Below are 25,456 nucleotides of genomic sequence, written 5' to 3'. Positions count from 1 at the left end.
CTTAGTTGAACTTCGATATCTCGACTACTTATATAGCGAATAAAATGAATTGTCAAAGTGATTTGTGAGTCCCAACCACTTATATATTTTTTTAAGCATTTTATCCTCGAAATCAGGAGAATAAAAACATATAAAGATAATAAAAGAACAAAATCAACCTTCTCTAGTGTAAACAATCGATTTATTTTTAACAAAAATTCTTTTTATATTTACTAGTAATGTTGCATTGGGATTAACTTAGTTAGGGAGCATATTTAAAATTATTTATTTATTTATTATGTATACACACTTTTCTTTAAAATAAAGATTTTCTTCTTTAAAATTCACTCTGTATTCTAATCTGAATTACGATATAAGCTAGTCTGTAAAATGTCCTTTTCAAACTCTGAATCCACTCATTCTTACACTCGTCTCTTTACACCTGACGAGTGTAAAGAGAAAAGAGGTGTTAGTTTTAATAAGAAAGACATTTAATTGGACCAATATGATAGATATGCATGTTTGATTGGCCATAAAATCTGAGAATGGTTAGTTTAGATAAAGAAGTTTACAATTTTAGGTAAACTCTATAGTATGATATTGTTATTTTGAAACCAAACTTTCCACTCGCAGAACAAAAAATGGGTTGTACAATCTTGTCAAATAAATCTAGTTCCCCGGCTTACTTCTCTAGCATTCACTGACTTATTATGCAGTCGACCTTAATTTTCTTCAACCTTTTTAAAAAAATTTATACGATGCTTTTATTCTTTCTATGCTAAGTCTTGTTATTCTTTAGTCTTTTGAAAAGACCCTGACACACTAAAATTGATTCCAATTAAGGGTACGATTTCCATCACTTTTTCACCTTATGTTTAACTGGAATTCTTTTTGAAAATTTCCATGGATAAATATTAAAATTTTAGATTTTTCATTTGTCAACGAGTTTTGCGTGTGTATGGAATGCAACATTTGGTCTCGACGTAAAAAGCATTAAAGATGGCTTTGTTAAAAAAAGTTTAGCAATTGGAAGTAATTTGATAAACAAAATTAATATATGAAAATAAACAAAATCACCAGAACACTCGGAGAAACATCAACAGTATCCAAGTGAAATGAATTAATGCAGCACGTTGTCGAATGAAGGAAGTTGTGTCGGGTGGAAGTAGGTGTCGTCCCGTACCCTGGGGGTAGATGGCTACACCTACCAGACACCGAGCAATTCCTTAACCGCGTAAGTAGCGTTAACACTTGTTTAGAATAAACCCATTGGACATGCATATTGAGTAATTTTTCAAGAAAAAAGGAAAGTCGGGCCTGACGTTTTGCAGTCGTAACACCCGATAACGAAGCGTATATAAGCCGAGGCAGCGCTTGGAAGAAGTACAGTTCACTGTCAGATAACCTCCAAAGCAGTCAACATGAACAAGAGCCTGATCCTCGTTGCTTCTACCTGTTTGGTCGCCATCGTCGTGGTGCAGGTCAGCGCCATGCAGTTTGGAGCCATCAACCCAGGCTACGGCATGACCGGAGGTTTGACCGGGGGTTTGAACCAGGACGCCTACTACAGACGCTACCAGGCTTACAATGACGCCCAGCAGCTCAGAGTTCTCAGGAAGACCGTCAGCGACCTCAGCTTCTCCTCAACCCTCAGCCTCGGTAAGTTAACACCCAGTTTACACATTGTGCGAACAATTTGATGAAAAATGTGAAGGCTCGAATAAAAGGCATCTCCCAGTAAATTGCGGTGTTCTGTAATTAGAGTACGATGCATTTTTACCTCAAACTTATTTACTTATTTCTTTATTTTTTTTCCAGTTGGTCTGCTCGTCTTCTCCTTCCTGGCAACAAACACCACTGGCAACCTCGCTGGTTAGGTAAGATGTCGTCTGCTTTTTGTACATTGTCTCATGCTAATTGGTGCCAACGTCGCTTACTAGTATTCAAAATGCATTTAAAACACTGTAGTATTTATCCTGGACGTTTACGTTTATCGTTACTTTATGAATCTATAACTCTTTCGTTTTTTGTTTTTGTAGAACCTTTTTCTGAAATCCATTCTTTGCACCATGCAGCTAGATCATCCATCGTCGAACGAAGCATATTTTCAGATGGTCAGAAGACAACGTTTTTCTCGGTGCAACATGTTGTTGTATTTGAACAAAAAATAAAATTGATAAACTTGAAGCTCTTTCCTTTTCGTGTAGAATATGGTCGATGAGGTTTGAAAATAGCAAGTACTTATTCATAACTTTTTAAAAAATGCAATATATCATTGTTGCTTACAAAAAGAGGCCCATGGGCCATGTAACTCACCTGAAAAATAGTTCTCGCATCATTACATTCGAAATGTTTAAATATAAAACTTTTAAAAAAGGTTGTTAAAGTTTTATACATTCCATGATTTGACAATACATTTATAAAACATCAAATAAAAAGAATCCTACTTTTTTGAACATCATATCCTAAGATCTAAGATGCATCAACTTACCAATCTATCCTAGGGCTCAAAGTATTGAAAATGACAACATTGTAAATGAAGTGTACAAATTTGAGGATCTGAAGACATGAGGATGTGTACATAGTAAAATAACTAAACGTAACATCGTATTTTTGAGAAGAGATTTTAAAACCTGTTTCCTATATACATGTACTTCTATGTTAAACTCAGAACCCATCTTGAGGCCCCAGTACTAGTCATGGGGTCCCGGTTTCAAAAATTTTGAATTTATACTTTCTGAGGATGCTTGCATAGTTATCTCACAAATTGCAGCATTGTTGTTCTTAAGAAGAAGATTTAAGACATTTCTATGGTAAATTTTGAACCCCTCCTGAGACTCCAGTATTGGTCCAAGGGTAGCAATTTAACAATTTAGAATATTCATTATATCTACAAGTTTGGTGTCAATATTGGCATTTCTCGTGCAGTGGTTCTTGAGAAGAGGACACACGCCCTACTTTCAATGTTTTGTAATTATCTCCCGTTTAAAAATGGTTTGGGCTTTATTTTATCAATTTAGAACCCCCTTCCCATAAGGATGCTTTATGTCAAATTTGGCTACATTTAACCCAGTGGTTGTAGAGAAAAAGTCAAAAATGTTAAAAGTGTATAGACGGACGGACAGACGGACGCCTACGGACGGACAGATGGACGGACAACAGGTGATCAGAAAAGCTCACTTGAACCTTGAGCTAAAATATATCAAAAATTATCAATTAAAAAACTATGCTACAAGAGCAAAAAAATGAACCGTATTTCTACAATTTCTCCGTAGTTGAAATTTTATAGCCTGTAAACCATTTTATAAAAACAAGTATTTCGAATGAAAACAACACGGTAAACCCAAAAAATATTTTGAATCATGTGATTATAGACTATAAAACTATAAAAGGTTTTGATTGCATACATTTTTACAAACGTCAATAGCAAAGACATTTTACAGAAAAAATTTAATTTATATTGCTATTTTGTAATTTTTATGACAAATATTGCTGAAATGATATCGCAGATGTGGTCTACGGAGCACGGTCGAAGAATTCGTTTGAAAATATATAAATCTTAAAACATCAATTTCTTATAATCTTTGTTGTGTTAGTTATTTCAAAATCCATTTACTAAACATTATTCTGTCATTACGGATTTAGTATTGGGATTAGATATTAAAAATACGTGTATTTTCGTGACAATCTCTGATGTAGTCTTTCTGATAAGCGCAAAAAAATGACATCGTTTATACATGTAGTATTTATGATCATCTTAAATTTATTACTATTGTCCCTCTGGTTTTACTTCATTTACACACTTTAATTGAAAATTTTATACTTTTGTCTTTTCTTATATACCCTTAGCTAAAACACATTCGTAAAAAATAAAAAAATAAAATAAAAAAATGGGGGGGGGGGGGCTTGTATTATTTTTCTAGAATGTTTATTATTGGGATACAAAAAATGACATCTCGAATGAAAAGAGGGTCTTCTCTCTACGTTTTTGTTTATTAAATTCGGTTGTTTTTCATTACCCCTTATTTAGACTATGACAAAAATACCGGTATATGGAGCACAGACCCACTATATAAAAGAAATGGCACTAAAGTTCTAAAGATGACACTATTTAGAGGTTTTGATACGCATATGCCAGTTAAAATCCACATATTTCAAGTAATAAATATATTTAAGGGTTACAAATCAATGTTATGTTAAAAATACCGGTAAATTGTTTTGAATAAAAAAAATTGTTGATATTTTAATTTTTTAGCATCTTACCCGTTCTTACAAATGTACAGGCATTTTACACGCCTATCCACCCATCTTCTTTAAATTAATACTTCCTTGGAAAAAATAAAATCAAAGCCCAGGAGTATGTGTATAACAATTTTATTGCACATGTAACTGTTATAATTTAGAACAAATATTAAGGGTCATTAACACATATCTACTCAGACAAATTCAATTTCGTAAAGCAACCGTTACATAATTAATGTACACAGAAGGTTTACAGAGTTCATTTAATGCACCCCCTTTCTTAAGCAACCTTTTCACTAAAACTGATGTTGGTACATATTTGAACCGTATGAAAACGTTTGTACCATATGAAAAGAGAAGTAAATTACAAAAACTTACAGGTTCTCTTCAATATTACTAATTTTTACCCATTTAAAAACACTTAAAGACAATAATGTACATATATCATCTTTCTATACCGCTTTGGCAGCCATATACTTATATTCATGAAATTAGGAAAAAAGACCTACTTAAGTGATATATCATACAAACTGTTGTAAAATTGTATTTCATTAACAAGAAAAAATCTTTTTTAATCATCAAATTTCTTATTGAATATTTGGGTATAATTAACAGCTTATTTAAAATAGTAAGACAAGTTTTGTTTCATGTACATATGCTAGTAAAAATTATCATCATGAAAGTAAAGATTTAATTTAATTACATGTGAATTTTGGTGATGTCTAGCCTAAATAAAAAAAAAGGATATATTGCACATAATTTCATATACAGTACCTTTTAAAGTTTAAAATAAATATTAAAGATTGCAGACCATACATTAAGTACATGTACTTATAACTCTGATAAGAATTGAAGTAAACCATTAATTACTTAAACTGGTGCATGCAAATGCACACCTATCTATAAGTAATTGGAATTAATATATATTATAAAATTATTTATCACTTAATTGAACTTGTAGTACAATCCTGTTTAGAGTAATATTTGAGTAAGATTTCTGTGTTGACATTTTTTGTTACAGGTAAATGGCCATTGAGGCCTGAACACTTTCAAGACATAAATAAAGCTATGCTTCAAAAATTTGACACAAAAAATGAGATTTCTGGAATAGAAACATGTGTATTGAGATTTCTGGAATGGATTTCAACATTTGTAAACAAAAATGTATTAAGATTTTATAGAACAACCAGTATACACATGTATAAAATAATAAATGAATTTAAATTAAATCAAATAAATTGGAATGCATTGCAATTGGATTTCCTATGGAATGTACTTGAGGGGAAAAATAACAACAAAAAAACGGTCTATAATTATAAGATCTACCTGTACTTGTACAGTTATTGTCATGAGATTATACATTCAAGTTCATACAAAATGACTTACATGTAATTTAAAGACATGAACCACACAGACAGAATCACAAACGTTTCATCACAAATATACAGGTAGTCGCCTAATAATGCCACCATAACATATTTAATTAATATCACAAAATCAAGAACTAGTATTTGCATATACACACATCAGTAAATAAAATTCACAGAATTCCACTAATTAGGAGAACCCGTCATGTAAAAGCTAAAATCTTGGATTCTGCATGTTTAGATATTGTTGTGCCATATATTTTCATACAATGATTTATAAATGTTTTCTTACAACTTAAATCTCTCTGAAACCATCTTGCTGATCAGAAGTGTCCAAAATTTACTGTATACAGGGATATTTTCTCCCTGTGTAATTTCCACCCTTCTTCACTTGCTAACAATTTTGCCCTTTCTTAAATATGCCCAGAGAGATCATTTTAAGGCATTGGACTTTGCCTGCTGACAACCATGGCAAAAAAGGCGGGGGAAAAAATGGGGGCAAATATTTTCCTGTGTACAGTACATCAGAGATTCTTCTCTCAATTGATAAAACCAAGACTAGTCATTGTGTGCAGATTTGTGTATTTCCATGCAATGTTTTATATTTAAAAATGTTTTTATCATCACAACCATTTTAACAACCATCAATTTCTATACATATCTGATAAATAAATTTCAACGCAGATAATTTATTCTAAATGAAAAGGGGGAGGCATGAGATTCCAACAAATATTCTATGAATAAACATTTCTAAACAGTTGAATTATTTTGGAGATATTGACATATTCATTCAGAATATTCTTAAGTTTATCTTTCACTTTCACAATTTGAAGGTGTTTCCTCTACCACCGAGTATTGATTGACAGGTCCGTAGATTGACAGGTTCATAGATTGATGGGTCCAGTGACTGATAGGTCTATTTGACGAGTCCTCCATCATCCAGGAAAACAACAGCAACAGCACGAAGACAGACAATACGCAGTGGCAAAAATAAAATCTACTATCTTTTTAGAGTGAAAAAATAAACTCCTCTCGTAAGATAAGTACAAAAATAACCCTTTTCTCTCGGGAAAAAAGGGATAGAACTTTCGTAATACGTAGAATACAGATTGAAGGTTTTATTTGAGCGTTTCATTCATCTTCATCACCATTGATAATATATGTGACTCAAGAAACAAATATTAAATGGGATTGCAGAATATCTATTGATCAGAAGAAAAAAATTTAAAAAGTACCCTTGGACTAAAACACTCTCTCATTTATCCAATGGAAGACTCATACCAAAGTACTTCTTTTCATGCTTTGTTGTTTATTTGCTATTTTAATACATGTATTTCCTTTCATGTATGCTTGTAATGTCATTGACAAACAGTTAAGTCAATGCAAATAGCTATGCAACCAAATTAAGTTAATATATGCTTGGATTTAGCATAATTAATGTTTCTTTTGTACATAATACAATGGCATATCTACATATTTTTTTTTACATTTTAGCACTCAGAATAAATACTATTCTCAAACATAGTGTACATATTTTTTAATCATCTGACAATGGATGATGTGTTTATTGTGAGGGAGAAAGAAAAATGTATATAAATTTTGGTGCTATGGTCAAAATCCTTCTTTGAGCAACTTGTAAATTTGCAAAGTGAGGTAATTTGTATACAATATTTTTAGCTTTCATGTAGAGTTATACCCTCAAATTAAAATGGCTGCACTGATTTTTGGCCAGAAATTTTCTGTACAGAAAAATGATATTTTTAAAAATTTCATAATTTCATGTAAGATTAGAGATTTCAAAAAAAATGATTTTCTTTGACACATGATCACCAGATCATTATTCCAGAAACAAAATTGTTGCAGTAAGTCATGTCTGCCTTCGTTGCTGCTGCTGCTGTTCCATCCCGGCAGCAACATAGGAAAATACACAGAGGACAGCGTAACAAATCTGATCAGCCTGAAATGAAAGAAAATAACACAATCTGCTTGTTAAATTCAGGTATGACAAATTAATTAAGAAAGTACCAAAATAGTTTAAATCTCTGACATCCAAATTCTGGAGTGTTTTTTTTCAAAAGTCATTCTAAATCATATACATAAATTTCTGAAACATAAAATTATGCTACATAATATCTGAAATATAATAAATATGTTACTAAATAATTTCTTGAGTGATTTTGAATAAAGAAATATTATAATAATGTATTAATTCTGAGTTGTAGCCATATAGTCTTAGTAGAGCAAATTCCCACATGCAGACACATTTGTCTTGAGCAAAATAGATCATGCAAACTTCATAAGTCAGTATTCATGAATATAAAAGATATAATCTTTTTTTCTTATTCATAATTGAAAAGTAATTTATAAATTGAACAACTTAATAAGAAAAATCCAAGATGAAGTTGTATTTTGTGACAAAAGAGTTACAGGTAAAGAGGCAATCAAGGGGTACCCAAAAGCATTCCTCATCAATATTAGATCTCCAAACTTTAAAAAAGTCACCACATGGTCAAAGCCTTAATTTTCAACAATAAAGAGAATAAAATGTGCATCCTAACTTCTACATAATTTTTATAAGAATATAAAATTAAAGAAAAAACGTGAGTTTAAAGAGAAAAAGTAAGTTGAATTAATGAAACTTGTACCACCTTTATGAAATAATATGCGTGAACTACGAAAAGAACTTCCATTATCAATACAAATACAGTCGAGATAAAGTCATATTCCTCAGACTGAAATGTCTCACTTTTGCTGATTTAACAACTGTTAGCTATATTTCTGTGTCCAGTGAGTGAAAATATGGCTGACCCATCATTTAGCTCTCTCCTTATCATCACTGAGAAATAATTAACCCATATGAAATGATCAATTTTAACAGAAATCTGTGGACAGTTGATAACAATGAAGCTTAATTATTGAAATTGTGGGTATCAAGATCTTCAAGTAAGCTAGAACATGACATTGCATCAAGTGATTCTGATCTACAAATGCCTATTTTTCTCACACAAAGATCCTTTGTTAAAGCCCCTAATACATGTGCTTCATTTGTACATTACCCCTTCCAAAAAAAGTAAAACAAATTTTAATTAAAAGAAGTAATAGAAACCTAAATCAACCAAAGGTTAAAGTCAAAATTGCTGACAAACCAGTTGAACCCTGGTATAAGACAATTAAGAAAACAGTAATAAAGTAAACTAATTAGTAAATTTTTGTGTGCCATATAGTTGTTTAAGGTAGTTGTCTGTGCTTTCACTATAAACTAGTAAACAGTAAATATATATATGTTAGCAATGAATTTAATTATTGTGTGTAATTTTGTTATTTGCAGACAAATGTATACAATTTTTAAGAGATTAGTTTTTTTGCACACTGGTAGGGTTAATAAAGTTGGTGTTGTTAGTACATCTTGGTTAAACGAAAATTTAGAATAAAAAAAAAGTAAAACAGATTTGCATACTGCCGGAGGAATTTTCAATTTCTTTGAAGGATCTTAAGCGGGCATGCTGCACAGTGAAGATACGATGAACCATGAGAGCCATCTGATTGGCCTGTAGAAATAATGACAGCACATGCAGACAACATTCTCAACCAAATTGTCTCTACTTAGTCTATTATATGGAAAATCTTATCAGAAGGAATTTACACTGTTACCACTACATCAGGACATTTTAATCAAACCAATATGTCATTAAACACAATATCCACCATAATACTGAAGGAAAAGTCAAATGAATAATAATCTTAAAACAATCCCCTCCCAATCACTGACACAAACAATAAATGATTAATACATGTATCCCTGTATTTGTGTACAAAGTAAATGTTCAACATATTTACAATTTTCAAGTAGAATAAAAAATACAATTAATCTTTATTTTCTAAGGTATACAAAAATTACAGCAACAGACAAATAGTTTATCTAGTTTTAATTTTATTTCAAGATTTTTAAAGGGCTATAACTTATTTTTAATATTGAAACTAAAATTTTAAAAAGTTGAGTTATTCCTCTTTTTCAAAATGGCAAAAAAAATAGCAATACAATTGCATTTGATCTAATGTGGCAATGCCTAAGAGACAAAGCATTATTCATTTTTGGCCTAGCTACTATGTAATTTATATCTGCATAAACAATTTCAATGCGGTGAAACTAGCAAAAAAATAACTATTTCATTATCTTAAACGTGATAAAACATATCAGCTGAAACTACAAGCCCAAAAATCTGTTCAACACCCAAGAATCCTTTGCGACAATTAAAACTTTATACTGTTTTATATTTGTGCAATATCTTTAAAAAAACAATATTGGACAACATCAATAAATCGCCTGATGTCCTTACCATTCGGGACTTGAACTTGTGCTGTGTTACTTGCCGATTCTTGGCATCTATAAAAAGGATAAAATCAGGCATAGAGAATAAATAGAAGGAATCAAGTTATCTCTTTGCAATGTTAACTTTTTTATAATTTTTCTTCTTCTTTCTCCTTGCAAGATCAAGGATCGAAATCAAAAGCAAGATCAAAATTTTTATAAATTAATCATTTTATGTTTGAATTTGAGATATAAAAAATAGAAAATTTCAACATCAAAAAAAGGAGTTCACAATCATGCAGTAAAAAATATTTTCTTCTGGAATTTTAAATTTTAATCAAGAGATCAGAGATCATTTTGAAAAGTCATATCCATTTCCCTGTCCAACTTAGAACAGAAAAAAATCAAAGAAATGTTGCTTTGTCATTTTTGCATACAATTCTATCTGCCTTAAATTTACAGATTTAAGTTGCATTGGTTTTTGAGAATTATTTCCCAAACATTTTCACAGCTGACTTGTTACCTTTATAATATTTCACAACATCTAAACATTTGCAATAAAGCAATTAGCTTACACCATGCACTTACTATTATTTCATTTTTTTTTTACTTTTAAATAAATAAAGATTGGATGATCAAAAGAGTTATTTACTTTCAATTTTTGTTAACAACCATGCAATAAAATTGTTTTCATTTTTGAAAATATTTTTGGTATCACTTTTCTTTTAGCAAACAAACTGAAATACTTCATTTCTTCAAATCATAAATATTAAAAAACTTAGTGAATACAATATCTTAATTTAATTAAAATCATAATGTATTAGTAATTGTCTGGTTAAGTTTATTATTGTTTTTTTTTTTTTTTGTGTTGAAAAAAATGAAACAATGCTGAAAACAAAGTCAAAGTATTCTATCAAAATTTCTTTCTTCTTTTTTTTTGGAAACAATGTGACTAGCTATGAAAAGAAATCATGAACCATTGCATGAAGAACTATGATTTTGGTGTTTTTTTTCAGCAATGCTTCAGGATCAGTGCTTAAGTAGCATAGCAATGACTTGCAACAACATCAAAGAGGAAGGACATAAAACATTACACAACACATAAAAATCAATTAACAATTTAAAAAAAAAACAAGAAAAGAAAAGAAAAAGAAACAAAGAGCTGGGAAATCCTTACCAAATTCCTCTAATACAAAAATCCCGCCTTTCTGGGTGAAACATTTCTTGATTCGACCTAGCTCAATAAATAACTGAAAGAAAAATGTTAAAGCACACTTTTACACAAGCCAGTGAATTCTATATATAGCAGTGATTGGCTAGTTGGTGAGAATTCTTTGCTTTTTTTTTCTCGGCGAAACTTTTTGTTTCTTTTTTTCCCTCCTTTGGTCCACACTTTCCTCAAAGAGGGAGGTGTTTAGACTTATTTCTAAGATTCCAAAAAAATGGATTTGGTAAGGGAGGAGAATAAAAAGAAATAATGTAAACAAAAGGATAAATATTCTAACACTATCTGGAAAACACACAAGTATAGATAACTATCAGTGTACCACAACATCAAAAATACTGTAATTTCACTGTGCTTGTTTTAGTTGTGCAATACATTTCATATATACAAATGACAACAATTTTCTAGCTTTAAGTCATAATAACCCAACCCCTTCCCCCTTTTTTTCTCTCCAAGTAATGTCGTTGACAAATTTACAGATTAAAAACTCCCTATGATAAATGATATAAAATGCATTGCACAAAAATAAAATTTTCTATTTTCATAATCAGAGGCAAAAACAAACCAAACAGAAATCACTAATGTATCTTGCAACATTCAGTTCACAACAATTACCTCAAAGTCCTTCATTACCATGGAGAAGATAGCAAAGAGACATGAAAAGAGAAATATTTTAAAATGCGTTTTCTATCTTTTCAAAATTAGCCTTAAACAAACAACAGCACTACATGGTAACCTTGGACTTAAACATCAAGGTTAAATTAGCAAAATATTGCATGTGCAATTAATTAACTTTTACTTTCAAACATTGAAACATTTTTAAAAATGCAATAAAAAAAAAATAACACCAACACTTCAAGCATTCAAAGGTTAGTGGTTAAAATAGAATCAGACTTAAAAAAAAAAATTGCAAAGTTAAGAGGTAAGAAGGTAAATGCTGTTGTTTTATTAAGGGCTTTTTCCACAGTCATTCATAAAATACATATGGTTGGAAGGACCAACAATATTGAAACAAACAACAAATTCACTTGCTGGACAATCAAGTAGGAAATTTTCAAAATTTTGAGAGAACACCAAATGCTGTTAAAAGAATGCATGAGTTATTAATAATAAATAATGATATCAAAGTTCCTTCGATAAATTCAATAGAAATTAAATGCCAAAATAATCAAAATGATTGATAAACAAAGAAAATCATATTTCAGTTGCAGGGAAGCTATGTGCAATACATGCCAATTTTGTGTATTCTTAAAAATAATTCCAACAATAAAATGCAACATCAATAGTTACAGAAAAAGCTGGGGTTAACTTCCTTTTAGGTTAAAAGAAGATATCTAGGATATTGATATCTGGTCAATCTCAGGATAATCTCTATTACTGTACCAAGTTGTGTTGGACCGGGATTATCATTTATAACGTCAGAACAACATGATGTTGGTAAGTAATACCATACTCAATAATAATATTCAAAGTTACAATAATTATTCTATCTTTTTAATATCACATTTATAAACACTGTAAAATTACAAAGGAAATGTTCAAAGTTAAGTTATTCTTCACCTGAGTAAAATATAAATATATATCTATGTGTAGTTAACAAATACTCATTTAAATTTATACCAAAGGCTTCAAATCATTTTCATTTGATAATTGAAACTTACTCATTTTGAAACTCTTTATCAAAAATAGAAAACCACTTTGATTTATTGATAGTAATGCTCTACCACATCTGTTGTTTGGTCAGTTTGATCACTAACTTACAGTACAATGTAAACATCGAGTCACTTAGTATGTGTTCTTCACAAAAAATCACGATTTGCATGTTACATTCGTAATTGCTCTGAGTCTAAGAGGAGCCAGGGATGGGAAACCTTTAGGACCACATTTAATACAACAGAGGTGAAATTCATTGACAACGACTAAAGCTGCAGTTTGAACAACAATATACATGCTCCAGATTTCCAATACCATCATAGAACTACACCATTCCCCTCAGCCTCAATCTCATCACATTTAATAATGGTCACTGAGGTCAAAAGGGTAAAGGTCAGTTCAACTGAAGGTCATTGGGTAATGTCTTCCCTTCCAAATAAAATCATCAGATATACCACATTTTAGATGGAAAACAGTTAATAGTGCATGAGACAGTGGTACCATACACACAATGGATAAATTTTGTTGAGGTATTGGCAAGTGTGTTAACAGCTAATACACAGCATTAATGTATGGAATTATTTACATGAGTTTGTATACTATACAAAGAATCTGTTTTTGATGTTATTTTACAAGATTTAATCTCTTTCAAGATTTATACATCTTTTTTTTTTAAATTCATCTAAATTTAGCAGCTCTCTCACAAAATTAGAACTTGCCAATACGGGTTCAATACAGTAAGAGTCCTAGCTATAAGTATCAAGATGGGGCTGGTCTCAAGAGTTACAGTCATACTCTAAGAAGCCTACAGTTGAGTTCAGTATGCAGCAACTCACCTTGCTATTGGCTAACAGTAATCCAATCCCTTCCATGCACACCTGAAGCAAACCCCCTTGTCCAGACTTCATGTCCTGAACCGGGAATTCCCCACCAAGTTCTGGACCTAGAATATACAACATATACAAAACACATTACATGTTTTACTTAGTTTCAAAAAATTGATCCCACTTTTATATTTTAAAAGAAGAACTTGCATGTATATTCAAGGGGTCCAATTTATAATTATTTATAATACCTCAATTAAAGCAGAAAACCTATTGCACATTTTGATGCATGTATATGAATAGAGCATGATCACAGTTATTTTTAAACACCAAAATGATGGTTTGGTGCAAAGAAACATCTATACCTGGTAATTTTCCATTGTTCCTTGCTGCTGCTTTTTCCATTGATTCTTTGACACAAAAATAAAGCTCTCGACACTGAAATATAGATATACATGTAAATTTTCAGTTGGCTTAGGAAACAAGTTCTAATAAAAAGATGCAAAAACATGTAGCACTTATATGAATGCTGAAGTCAAAAACAAAATAAATTGAAATGAAATCTTTTTTTGATGTAGATAAGAACTTCATAGTGAAACAAAATCCTTTGAGTCATGCAAAACCACGCATCCTATAAACCATTATCATTAGATTGACACCATCCCACCTTTTTGGTATAAAACTGGTTGAGTTGCACTTTCTCCCCATGTTTTCTCCACAGACACAGGACTTTGGTTTTAGGGCAGTAGGTCATGTTGACCAGTTTCTCGTACCACCACCGATCACAGATCGCCCCGGTAACACTCCTCAGAATGATACAGTCATCACACACCTACAATGGCCACCTCACAGTCAAATCTCACAATTCACTATCAACAAAAGACTTGGAAACAAAATTGGTGTACAAGTATGGAGTGTTAGTCTCGTATGAACAAAATTACTTTCAGTGAAGCTAGAATACAAATTCCTTCAGATTTGTCAACAAAATATTATGTATAAATTGAATTTGGATAATGATCATTTATCCTATATTGCAATGTTTTAAAAGAAACTTGGGTAAGAAATCAAATACCTCCATAAATAACATATCTCCTGTATTATCACCTCCCCAGTGAACTGTGAAAGACTGTTTCTGCATGAATCGACTCTGCATGGGTCGCAAATCTATGTCATTTCCGTGCTTAAAATAAGATAAAAGAAGGATTACATACATAGAGCACTTAATTCATACAAACAGTTTTCAAAGACTTCATAAACACAGTAACTACCTATAGAACATTACATCTCTATTTTTAACGATAAACACTTCAACTTGCAGCAACTCATTTTCAATGTTGCTTAATATGTAACAGTTGTATATGTATTCCAAAGGACACCAAACTTCTATTCATTTCTTTTCAGGGGACTTTGTTTTCTGTGATTGTCCTTACCAGGTTACTGATCTGATCCAGCAGATTGTTGACCTCTGCACTATAGGCCAGCCCGATGTGGGACTTGCCCAGCAGTCTGCGGATCTTCTTCCTGACCTCGGGCTTGGCCACTCTCATCATCACCATGAAGGCTGTGATATTATACAACATGTGGGCCAGCAGCTTATCCTCATCATGTTCGAGTCGCTTCCTCTCCAAATCTCCCAAGGAAACATACCTGCAAAATCATGGCAGAAAACAGTTCAAGCTATTCCTGTTTTTCTTACAATTTTACTACAATAATCATTTGTTGAATTTTCTAGACAGAAAGTCACCTGTCAATCATCTCTGCAGGCCCCTGGTCCATTCCAATAATATCTCTTTCTTGTGCTACTGCATCCAAAAACACATCTTCCCAGAACTGCATTTGATCCCACAGACGGCTTCGATCTTTTCCTGTAAAATCACAACAATACATATATGCATTATCCTTACCATATCATCCCTGTAGTTCTGTAAATCTGTCTTTGAACCCAAGAATACAGATTTGACACTATAATAAAAGGAAGGTATAAAGAGCTTACCAATCAAAGCCTCAAATAAATAATGTTTAGAGTTTTCCGGGCTCAGACTGGAGTGAGGAATGGGAGAGGTGTTGACCATTTTCCCATCATAATAACGATAGCCGGTGCTGAGGTTGCTCTTACTGGCCCAGTTGCTGGGAGACTTGTTTCTTTTGTTGTAGTTTACAACCTGCAAGTTTACATACATACTGTTAGATACTTTAAACAGTGTTTGGTTGTTGGACATACAATATATGGTAGTTTTCATTTGACACAATGCTACCTTGTCACAAGTTCTCATAATTTTGGTTCAGATTTTGCTTGATCACTAAAAAGATATTTATTATGTTTAAAAATCAAAAGTAAATGTTGACTTAATAATCATAAGTCAACATTTATTAATGACTACGATGAGTAATTCTAACATGCACAATGATTCATTGCTGAAAACTACGAGATCCTTTTAGAAAACTACCCAAGTACAAGTATTCAAAACTAACTTGGAAAACCTGGCTTTGAAGAAATCAAAATATTCTCCAAAATTTAGCATCAATCCCTCATCCAATTACACTGATATTAAGTCCATGATCACTACATGACTGACACCTACCCCTGACATCTCCATCTCGCTGTCAGACAGGGTCCCCCTAATGCTGTGGTGGTTGATCCTCTTCCTCCGCCTATATTCCTCCTCCCCGAGATTCTCTGAGCTGACACTTATCAGGGTGCTGGCCTCGGACATTTCCGACTCGATGCTACAGCGTTTGTCAAAATTAATGTCAGTCATCATCTCCTTGTTCTTGACCATCTGTCTCATCACGTCTAGTTGAGTAGGTGAGTCGGGCTCATTTGTTGAGTTAGTCACTATTATATCACACTGATGCCCTGTGTAAGAGTTCATTTACTGCTTAAAGATTTCGATAATCACAACTTTACAATATGTGAGCCAAATGCTTTAAACGCAGCACAAGCCTCAAATGATAACGCCAACTATATTTTACAATTATATTTTATTAAATTGTACTTCTTTTTTCCATATCTACACACATAAGTGTCTAATCATTTATAAATTTTAAATACATATCATCTAGGCATGGCTATAACTTGCACTAAACTAGCAAAACTGAAAAGACTATTCAAAGAGAAAATGATAAATATAATAAAACTATCATACCTAAAACTGAATAAAAAAATTGGCTTATTTTGTCATTTGCCAAGGTTTCTGATTTGAGACAGAGGAGGAGGCAAAATGGCAGGTGAGTGACCCATTTACCTGGTGGTTTATTGCAGGTGAGTGACCTAATTACCTGTTGACATTTTAGCAGTGTTTCGGTTCTGGTCTATCAAAACCATTTTCTGATGATCTCTTCTTTTTTCAGAAGTGGTATGAATTTCTATATTCTGAAATTCCTCTCCATTGACCAAGATTGGCGAACCTAGGGTAAGAAGTCAAAGCCTAGCTTGTCAAGAAAAGACTGTTGTAATAGTGTTTTCAAGATCCAAAAAGTCAAGAGTGGCAAATGACACGTTTGGACATAGATCAACTTCAACATTTGCTGACAATATGAACTTTCCATATATTGATGAATATGATTTAGAAAGCAAACATTTTCTTTTCTGCATTCTACAAAAAATTTATAATGTTGATGATCATAAAAGAACCCTGTCAGCAGTGTTGAAATAGTCTATTTAAAAAAAAAAATTAATATGCAACTGCAAATAACTTAAAAAGCTAGAAAAATGCAAGACTACAACAGGGTATTATAAGCAAACCAAAAGCTGCATAGTAAAAAATAAAAGCACAATAAGCTTTCTAAAACTGCTTCATGCAAAAGATATAAACCAAAGTTTGGAATACATGTACTTAAGAGTTTACATCACCATAAACATTACAATGATCACATGACATCACCATGTTCTGTGATTGGTCATACTGGGTGAGTGGGGTCTATACATACCTGGTTCATTTCTAGAGGTCGTGAGGTCAGAATAATGGTAGGCTGCAGAGGAAGAAGTGGGTCGTTCTGACCACCACCCTGAACGTTGTGAGCCTGCCAACCAATCAGAGAGCTTGTACCATTTTTTAATGAAACATTAACCAATCAATAATCTAAAACCTAAAGATATGACCTGAATTTAGTTTGACCCAGGACAATAGAATAAATAAAAAGAAAGAAAATCAGCCAATACATTAAATGAGATTGGAATCTTTCTTGTGTCAGATATCAGAAATATAATAAGAGGAAAGGGTGCAAGCAAGAATAAGCATTTTAACTAAAGTGATAAATGTATGTTAGACCAAGACAAAGATTTTGTAAAATTTACAACAAATAAAAGAAAATATTCAATAATTTCATCACTATGGCATATACTATTTAGTATATCGTCTATGTAATATTTCAACAGACACAGAAGCTTAAAATCTTGGTTATCAATTTTGCTTGCGGTGAATTCATAGCAGCTGTACCTAAAGTGACCATCTGTTCCTCATGAAGACTCTGGGTTTCTGACCGCTGGGGGGAATCCTCACTCTTGATGGAGCTAGCGGGGCTGCCAAGGGGGGAGGACACCTGGAATTACAAAAAAAATCTGAATTTAAAACACTATGCACATCGGAACTAAAGTAACAGTTCATACTGCTGCATTGTGTACAAAAAATAGAACAATTTCAATATAACATATGATAACAATGAAAAATTATGTGCAAATATGAACTTAACTATTAATGTACTTATATATTAGATGATTAAATTACAATTACTGAAAATGAGCATGTCTACATTTTAAATAATACACAATCGGTAATTATAATTTGTGAGTATTTACAAAAAGTCATGAGGGTAAGTCTTAAATTCAACCAGTTACCAATTATTCAATGTAAGTGCCATGGTAATACACTGGAAATCTAAGCAAGATCATGTAATGCCAATTTCTACACTTTGTGCCTATAATAAAACTTAGTGTAGGTGAGAGCCCTGACCTCTGATGCTGCACTGCTCTGTATGCTGCCTGCTGCGATGTTCTCTTTGTTCCAGTAGTGGGTGTGGATGATCTCCAGCAGCATGAAGGCACTGGCCATGCCTCCGAGGCCGTGGTTCTGGTAGGTGTGCTCCAGGCCGTGGATGATGGCCTTCACCAGTGTCAGCATGCCTTTGTACACAGGCTTGTTTAGAGTCTGCAAGAAATTTATGTAAATATTAAATATAGTCTAAAATTTTAACCATGTTAAATGGTTTCTATTTTTTTCCTATGGTTTCTATTTTTTTTTTCTATTCTTAGACAAGACAATTACCACATCCTCAAGATGAGGGGTGTCATCTGATAGCTTCTTGTCCAGGTTGCGGTTCAGCCTGCTGACAATAAAATTGCGGTAGTTTTCATCCTCCATCAGTTTACGGATCCTTCCCAGTTTTAACCAGCTGACCCCTTGACCTTCCAACACACTGTTGACAACCTCCTTCAGAAACTGCTGGTTCTCACTACAATGCATTAATTAGCACAATCAGATTTACCCAATGTTTTATCATACAATTATTTTTTCCATGATAAAAGCAATAAAATTTTCTTAAACATTCTCAGTTTCTCTTTCATTTAAAACTTATTGTGGCATTGCTTAAGGAGATTAATGACATAAGCACAAGTGATGATTGACAGAACCAAATATTATGGCAAACAAATACAAGGTTTTAATACATTTTGTATACAATAATTCTCATGCATTACTCATGCATTCCTAACAGACCATTGAGATAGTGACAGATCTTTACGACGTGCAGTGAAGTTTGTTGTAACCAAGAATTTAAACAGGGGCACTACATGTTTCACTTAGTCGCAATAAAATAAAACTGGCATTTGTACACAGCAAACAGGCTTAAAACGTACCCTACAGTAATTTTAATTTCATAGGATTTTGTCCACAGCTATTTAAAAGAGTTTGATTTTAAATCTCACTAGTTCATATAAACCCATGAGTACAAATTACGCACCTGTTTGAAGCACTTTTGTTGTCTGAAGCCCCTTGCTTGGTTCCCGTCTCCTTCTGTTTCCTGCTGGTGGCATGTTTGACTAGTCCTGACTTTTCCACCAGGGCCTTACGGTTCCCTAAAGTATACAATATCAGCTTTAACATACTACTAGATACTACATCAAGCATATAGCTCAAAGAAACTACCGGTAGTACATATAACACTTATTTTTCATCATGAAATCAGAAATGACAGAGAATTTGTGTAGTAATGATGGACCAAAGCCTCAAAATTTGAATTTCAAACAATTTTTTGATTTCTTTTTCTACACGTATCATATCTGTATTAAAGTTCAGTGCAGGCTTGAAAAAGATATTCAGTGACAATCTACTGTAAATTTATGCAAAGCATCTTTTAAAGTAACACTTGATTTCTAAATCATTATTCAAGGCTTCTACCCCACTTAAATAAATACCCTTCAATTTAAAGAAAAGCAATACATGTATAAAATTTAATTACTTCATATATTGAAATGGCAATTATGACAATCAAAATAAAAGAAGTAAAACTTGAAACAAATAAAAATTCAGGGGTCTCATAAAAACTACATGTACTTGTGTTTATATTTATAAAACTTCAGTGATTGGTCATGTCCCTGAAAAAAATGCTGCAAACAACAAACTTCTAAAACCTTTAAATGAAGCTATTTTTGATGTAACTTAAAACTTGATAATAAAAATTTCAAAAATTATTGACAATTCATAAAATTATTCACAAAAGGCTCAGTCTATACAATAGGAGAGCATACATATGTCATAATCATTTTACTGTATACAGGGTTACTTCTTGAATTCGCCCAGACATAGTTGTGTTTAAAGAAAGTTAATTTGAGACATTAGAATTTGCCAAGTCTTAAATTTGCCCATTGACAATGAAGGCGACAATGAAAGGGGGACGAACATTTCCCTGTATACAGTATCTATATAGACATTTTGACAGAGAAATCAGTAAAAGAATTGCAAACCATAACACAAGTTACATTATCATTTTGACTTCTTCAGATCTTTAACTTACTTTGCTATTTTGTTGATATGTGTTTATAACAGTGTATAATTTATTTCTTAAGAAAGTTAATAACAAGGTTTTTTTTCAGGGAATGGCAAAGCATTTCATTATTAATTGTAAATCCGCTATACATCTGTAGTGTAGTTTGCTAACTGATTTAAACAAAAGTGCTCATCTAGCTGACATGCATGTACAAAACCCTGCAAGCACAAATACAAATGTACTTGGGTACATGCATGGACATAACAGCCTCACCATCAGCTTATCAAAGCCTGAAGTAAAGGGACCCTCCTTATTTGAGAAGAATACAAAAATTCCTAAATCGTTGTAAGGAAGATGCAGTTAACTTGACTGTACACAGTTATCTGGATTTCAATTTCATTTTTTTCCCCTTAATCAAAATAACAGCTCAGAAAGTCAGTATTGAAATACCTTGATAAAATATAAAGTTCTTTTTTTTCCATTAAATTACTTCCCAATTTGACCAAAAAACTTGGAAATTAAATTTCCATCTAAAGAGACATATTAACCAAAACATGCAATGACAACCCGTTATACTGATATTCACTCACAAAACTACAATAAATTAATTCATTCAGCTGAACACTAGCATTTTAGTAAAAGCAATTCTCATGCACCAACAGCAGGAGTGCAGAGAAGATGAAACTTGCATACAGTGTTAGTGGAAATTCAATGTCCCTCAGTTTACCCGAGATGTCCCCATACATGATGTATCTATATCCACAATCTGAGTACAACAGCACTATAACAATAGCTGTGCAGAGGCTAGCTGTGGGCTACAGTGGGAGCAGGAAGGGGAGAGAACTGAAGGAGCACCTACCAAGAGGAGCGAACGGTTTAGCAGACTTTTGCTGAGTGGTGTGCGGTGATCTTGTGGAGCCTAGAAACACAGAACAGGAACTTGGTCATCCAAGAAAAAATAAAGCCACTGCACTGATTTAAAGCTTGATCAACAAGCCACATCAATGCAACACACTGCATTCAATATATGTACAGTATAAATTATACAGCTTGATACACATTACACACACAAAAAATCATCATTTGAAGCAAAAGTCTTATGATAGTAAAACCTGATTAAGTCTCATATTGTGCAAGCATTTCAAGTAATAAAATATATTTCTTTCAAAGATTTCAAATTTATTTTATTAAAAAAAAACCCAAAAACCAAGCTTTTCATTATGACTTTTGACAGCAGCTACTATTGTACATATTTCTACTTAAAAGAGAAAAGTAAAATAAAAATATAAAAACTGCGAGAACTGAAGCAATATATAGGAGATCTTTAAAGCCGGCTAGTTTCCTGAATGTCATATATGCATAAAAATATATATCGAACATGAATATTCTGCATGCAGTCCATATAGAGTCAAATATAACATGTAAGTCAGACTCTTCCAAAATAAACATATATACCCACAGATATTGATTACAGTTCACAAGATATAAACTGACAACCAATCATATTTCGAAGTCCTTGATTTATGGAAGTCCAAATATTGATTGACAATAAACAAAAAGAGTTATAACAGCAATGGTAGGAGGGCCTAACACCATGATTCTGGTATAGATTCTATACAGGGCAGAGTGTGTGAGTGTGTTACCAGGGTCTGATCTTTGCTCAAGCACCTCTTCATCATCTGAAGCTAGTAAACAAGAAATCTTGACAATATATCAAATACACTATTAAGATCGATTCTCTCCCTTTAATGTCTGGAGATATATATCTATAGATACATTTACCTGCTGTCAAGATCAGTTTTATGTACTGTGAAAGATATTTTCTATTTTTTTTAAAATCTATTATCATTCAGTTGACTCCTTCTAGTAGAAAACAGTCTAGTATCTAGTTTATCAACTATTGATCAACTAATCAAAGCAATCTTGGATGGCAACATCTGCAGTTATATTCAGCCCTCTATAGTCTCAGCTGAAATTTATCAATATTCATTGAAAATGATGAATATACAATTGGAACTTTGAACATACCGAAAAATTCTGACATAGTTGTGCTTGCAGACTGGGCAATGTCTGTCAGTTCATTGCTGAAATGGCTGAAGGTGGACATCAGAGAGTCGGGGGTCGAGGTCCTCTCTCCCTACACACAACATTAATGACATGAGAAAAATTGTAACACAGGTCATTCCCTCTACTACACATGTATTACAAACAATGAATCTAATTCATTTTGCTCAAGCTATTTGTATATTGCACAGGTAAAATGTAATTATATTGCACAGGTAATCAACCTGGATTTTAGCAATATCATCATATGGAGCAGTAAAAGCTTGAAATAATTCATCTACATTATCTTCATACTTTTCTTACAGATTTAAGAGTCAATAAATGATAACAATGTACTTTGACAATCACTTCACTACAACAAGTAACTGCTATTACCTTTGGATTCGGACTTGATCTGGTGCTACCATTGTCTTTCCTAAAATTAGGAAGTCCTAAATTTTCTGGTCCTCTATTCCCAGTTGTTAAAGGTTTCTCATAGGCCTCGAATGCTGAGTTCAGACTCCGAGTTAGAGGCTGTAGAGGGGGGCGCTTTGGCAGCTCAGGGGTACTGTTGTTTGAGCCTACACTGTCTGGTCGACTGAAATATCATATTGATCTTAAAATGTCTGGGCTTATTTTGCTCTACTGAAAGGTACCATGCTCTGTCTAACACAAATACTTGTACATTGATTCACATATGACAGTTACATGTTAACAAAACAGGTGCTGTACACTCTTCGATTACACATTCAGCAGTTGTTTGAAATTATCAATACATGTACTTTGATAAACATCTTACCTTGTTAAAGCATTTAGAGTGGGAGTTACGTTTCCCGAATCATATCGAAACTTCTCTCCAACTAACTCCACTGGGGGTTGACCCCGTGACCTATTGACCTCCTCCTGACCCGGGGGGTCCTTGCTGTAGGTGGGGCTAGATGACTCTGAGCTGCTGAGGTCGCTCTCTAGCATGGAGAAGGCGGAGTCACTGGTGGTGACGGACATCTCCGGGAGCTGTAGTTTGTCCGGGGGAGAGTAGATCTTGGATTCGTCCACTGCCAGGACCTGGTTCTCAGGAACAAATGCTGAAAGACATTCAAAAACCTTCATCATTTCTGATGCTGGTGTGCTTTATTTTCATACATTTATCAAAACTGCAAGGCATATTGTTAAGGCCAGATCGTTACTACTTTCATAAATCAAATGCTGCAAGAGACATGTTGTAAGGGCTCTTAATTCATAGCATGCTTTATTTTGGTTACCCTAATTAATTTTTACAGATTATGATTTATATGTTGCTCTTACAATTTCAGGTACCAGTCATTATAAAACAATGTTCAGGAGTGTTCTGTAAAAGATATGAACTTAATGTAAATGATGATCATCTCACCATCCATTTTTTTCTCCAGTAAAAAAAAAGGAGGAAAATACCAAAGATGAATTGCTCGATTTATAAATATCAACAGGCAAGAATCTTTGAAAAATTACCATTAAACAGGGTATATTTTTTTTAAAAATACACTTCTTATACAAAAAAATCCTTTAGAACGTCCCTGATGTGTGCATGTCTTTTCTCATATGGTGCTTTGTCATGCCAAGTTTTCATTATCTCTTGCTCCAAAGCAATAATAAAAGAAAACCTCAAGCTACAGGCACTTAGGAAAACAGCATCACATTCAATAAGAAATCATTCATAAACAATGAACTGCTCTAGCTTGTTAGAAGAAATGCATGCCCAAATCAATTCAAACACTGGCACGATGTTGGCTACCTTTCAATAAAAGCATTTTCTTTGTGTGTTGTCAATTTAGAAAATGCTATATTTATTATATTTCATTCTGACCAAATTTTCAACCCACTTCAGCTTTATTTAGCTTTGGTATATATTTAAACAAATAATACATATCTTACTATTAATTTCATCATTTAATATCAATTTTTTATTTTAAAAAAATGATTTTGTAAATAAACAGGTTGTTTATTGTCCAGAAAACAAACAAATTTGAACAAAAGGTTACATTACTGTACAAAAAATTACTAAAAAAAGCAATAGTAAAACCCTTTTCAATTGCATTCTGGTAATGTATTTCTAGATTTATAACATGTAATAACATCATGATTCTAACCTAGCTGCTATTTCTAAATGTCATATTTTATCATATTTATTTCTGTTAAGTTAATTAGCAAAATATATCATAATTTTATGACAACAAAGGTAGCCAGTCCATCGTTTAACTAAAATTGTTCTTAACAAAATATTTACAACCCTGAAATAATCAACTCTCCAAATGGCCAATAGATGCATGCTGGCATAAATCTATGAAAATGACTTTAATGATCCTTAAATGATTTGCAAAAATTTATGGCTTGGGAAAATAGCTTATTTTAACTCTTTTAAAATGATCAAGAAAATTTAAGTTCATTACATATCATTTGATCAATGAATTAACAATCTTACTTTCAAACCATTATACATGCCTACCGATAAACTTTATGTAATTTCCACTCCTCAATTATGCATCAAAGTTGAAGAAATGTACTTTTAATATTTTGATGCTAAACAGCATAGATTAAAATGAAGCTTATCAAAACCGTATAAAGATTCAGGTAGGAAATTGCTCGCCCACAAAAAAGGCTCAAAATAAATGAGAAGTAAATGAAGTGAGAGAATGCCATTAAGGTTGTCTGTCCCTTAGGTCTCAAAAATTTCCTTCCAAAGATAGTCTGCATTAGATATACCTAGCAGTTGATAATGGTTATGGAAATAATGATGTACTGTAAAGTATTTTAAGCCAGAGTTAGGCATCTAGAATATCATCATTTAGAAGCA

General features: G+C 32.6%; 1 protein-coding gene and 1 long non-coding RNA gene across 11 annotated transcripts in view; one reads left to right on the top strand and one right to left on the bottom strand.

Moving 5' to 3' along the window:
* Nucleotides 1-1,334: 1,334 nt before the first annotated feature.
* Nucleotides 1,335-2,164, top strand: LOC136275890 (uncharacterized). Its single transcript, XR_010714405.1, has 3 exons — nt 1,335-1,638; nt 1,798-1,856; nt 2,019-2,164. It is a non-coding gene; the product is annotated as an uncharacterized lncRNA (long non-coding RNA).
* A 2,172-nt stretch (nt 2,165-4,336) lies between these two features.
* Nucleotides 4,337-25,456, bottom strand: part of LOC105318079 (MAP kinase-activating death domain protein) — a 36,127-nt gene continuing 15,007 nt past the window's right edge. For 2 of the 10 annotated variants that reach the window (XM_034474651.2, XM_066086120.1), the window contains 23 exons: nt 23,426-23,711; nt 23,023-23,224; nt 22,612-22,720; nt 22,227-22,268; nt 21,443-21,502; nt 19,558-19,672; nt 18,864-19,050; nt 18,552-18,746; nt 18,039-18,141; nt 17,530-17,622; nt 16,879-17,007; nt 16,182-16,456; nt 15,593-15,761; nt 15,344-15,464; nt 15,030-15,246; nt 14,672-14,779; nt 14,267-14,431; nt 13,965-14,037; nt 13,612-13,718; nt 11,075-11,147; nt 9,926-9,972; nt 9,046-9,136; nt 4,337-7,545 (listed from right to left, as the gene is read on the bottom strand). In XM_034474651.2, the coding sequence (XP_034330542.1) occupies nt 7,541-7,545; nt 9,046-9,136; nt 9,926-9,972; nt 11,075-11,147; nt 13,612-13,718; nt 13,965-14,037; nt 14,267-14,431; nt 14,672-14,779; nt 15,030-15,246; nt 15,344-15,464; nt 15,593-15,761; nt 16,182-16,456; nt 16,879-17,007; nt 17,530-17,622; nt 18,039-18,141; nt 18,552-18,746; nt 18,864-19,050; nt 19,558-19,672; nt 21,443-21,502; nt 22,227-22,268; nt 22,612-22,720; nt 23,023-23,224; nt 23,426-23,711 (2,972 nt within the window). In that variant the 3' untranslated portion in view covers nt 4,337-7,540. The remainder of the gene's footprint in view (nt 7,546-9,045; nt 9,137-9,925; nt 9,973-11,074; nt 11,148-13,611; nt 13,719-13,964; nt 14,038-14,266; nt 14,432-14,671; nt 14,780-15,029; nt 15,247-15,343; nt 15,465-15,592; nt 15,762-16,181; nt 16,457-16,878; nt 17,008-17,529; nt 17,623-18,038; nt 18,142-18,551; nt 18,747-18,863; nt 19,051-19,557; nt 19,673-21,442; nt 21,503-22,226; nt 22,269-22,611; nt 22,721-23,022; nt 23,225-23,425; nt 23,712-25,456) is intronic. The other 8 variants (XM_034474657.2, XM_066086126.1, XM_066086124.1 and 5 more) reach the window with 7 other exon arrangements.

This window comes from Magallana gigas, chromosome 5 (genome assembly GCF_963853765.1).
Source record: "Magallana gigas chromosome 5, xbMagGiga1.1, whole genome shotgun sequence".
NCBI lineage: Eukaryota > Metazoa > Mollusca > Bivalvia > Ostreida > Ostreidae > Magallana > Magallana gigas.
The sequence above is the reverse complement of the archived record's forward strand: the minus strand, read 5'-3'. Positions and strand labels throughout refer to the sequence as shown.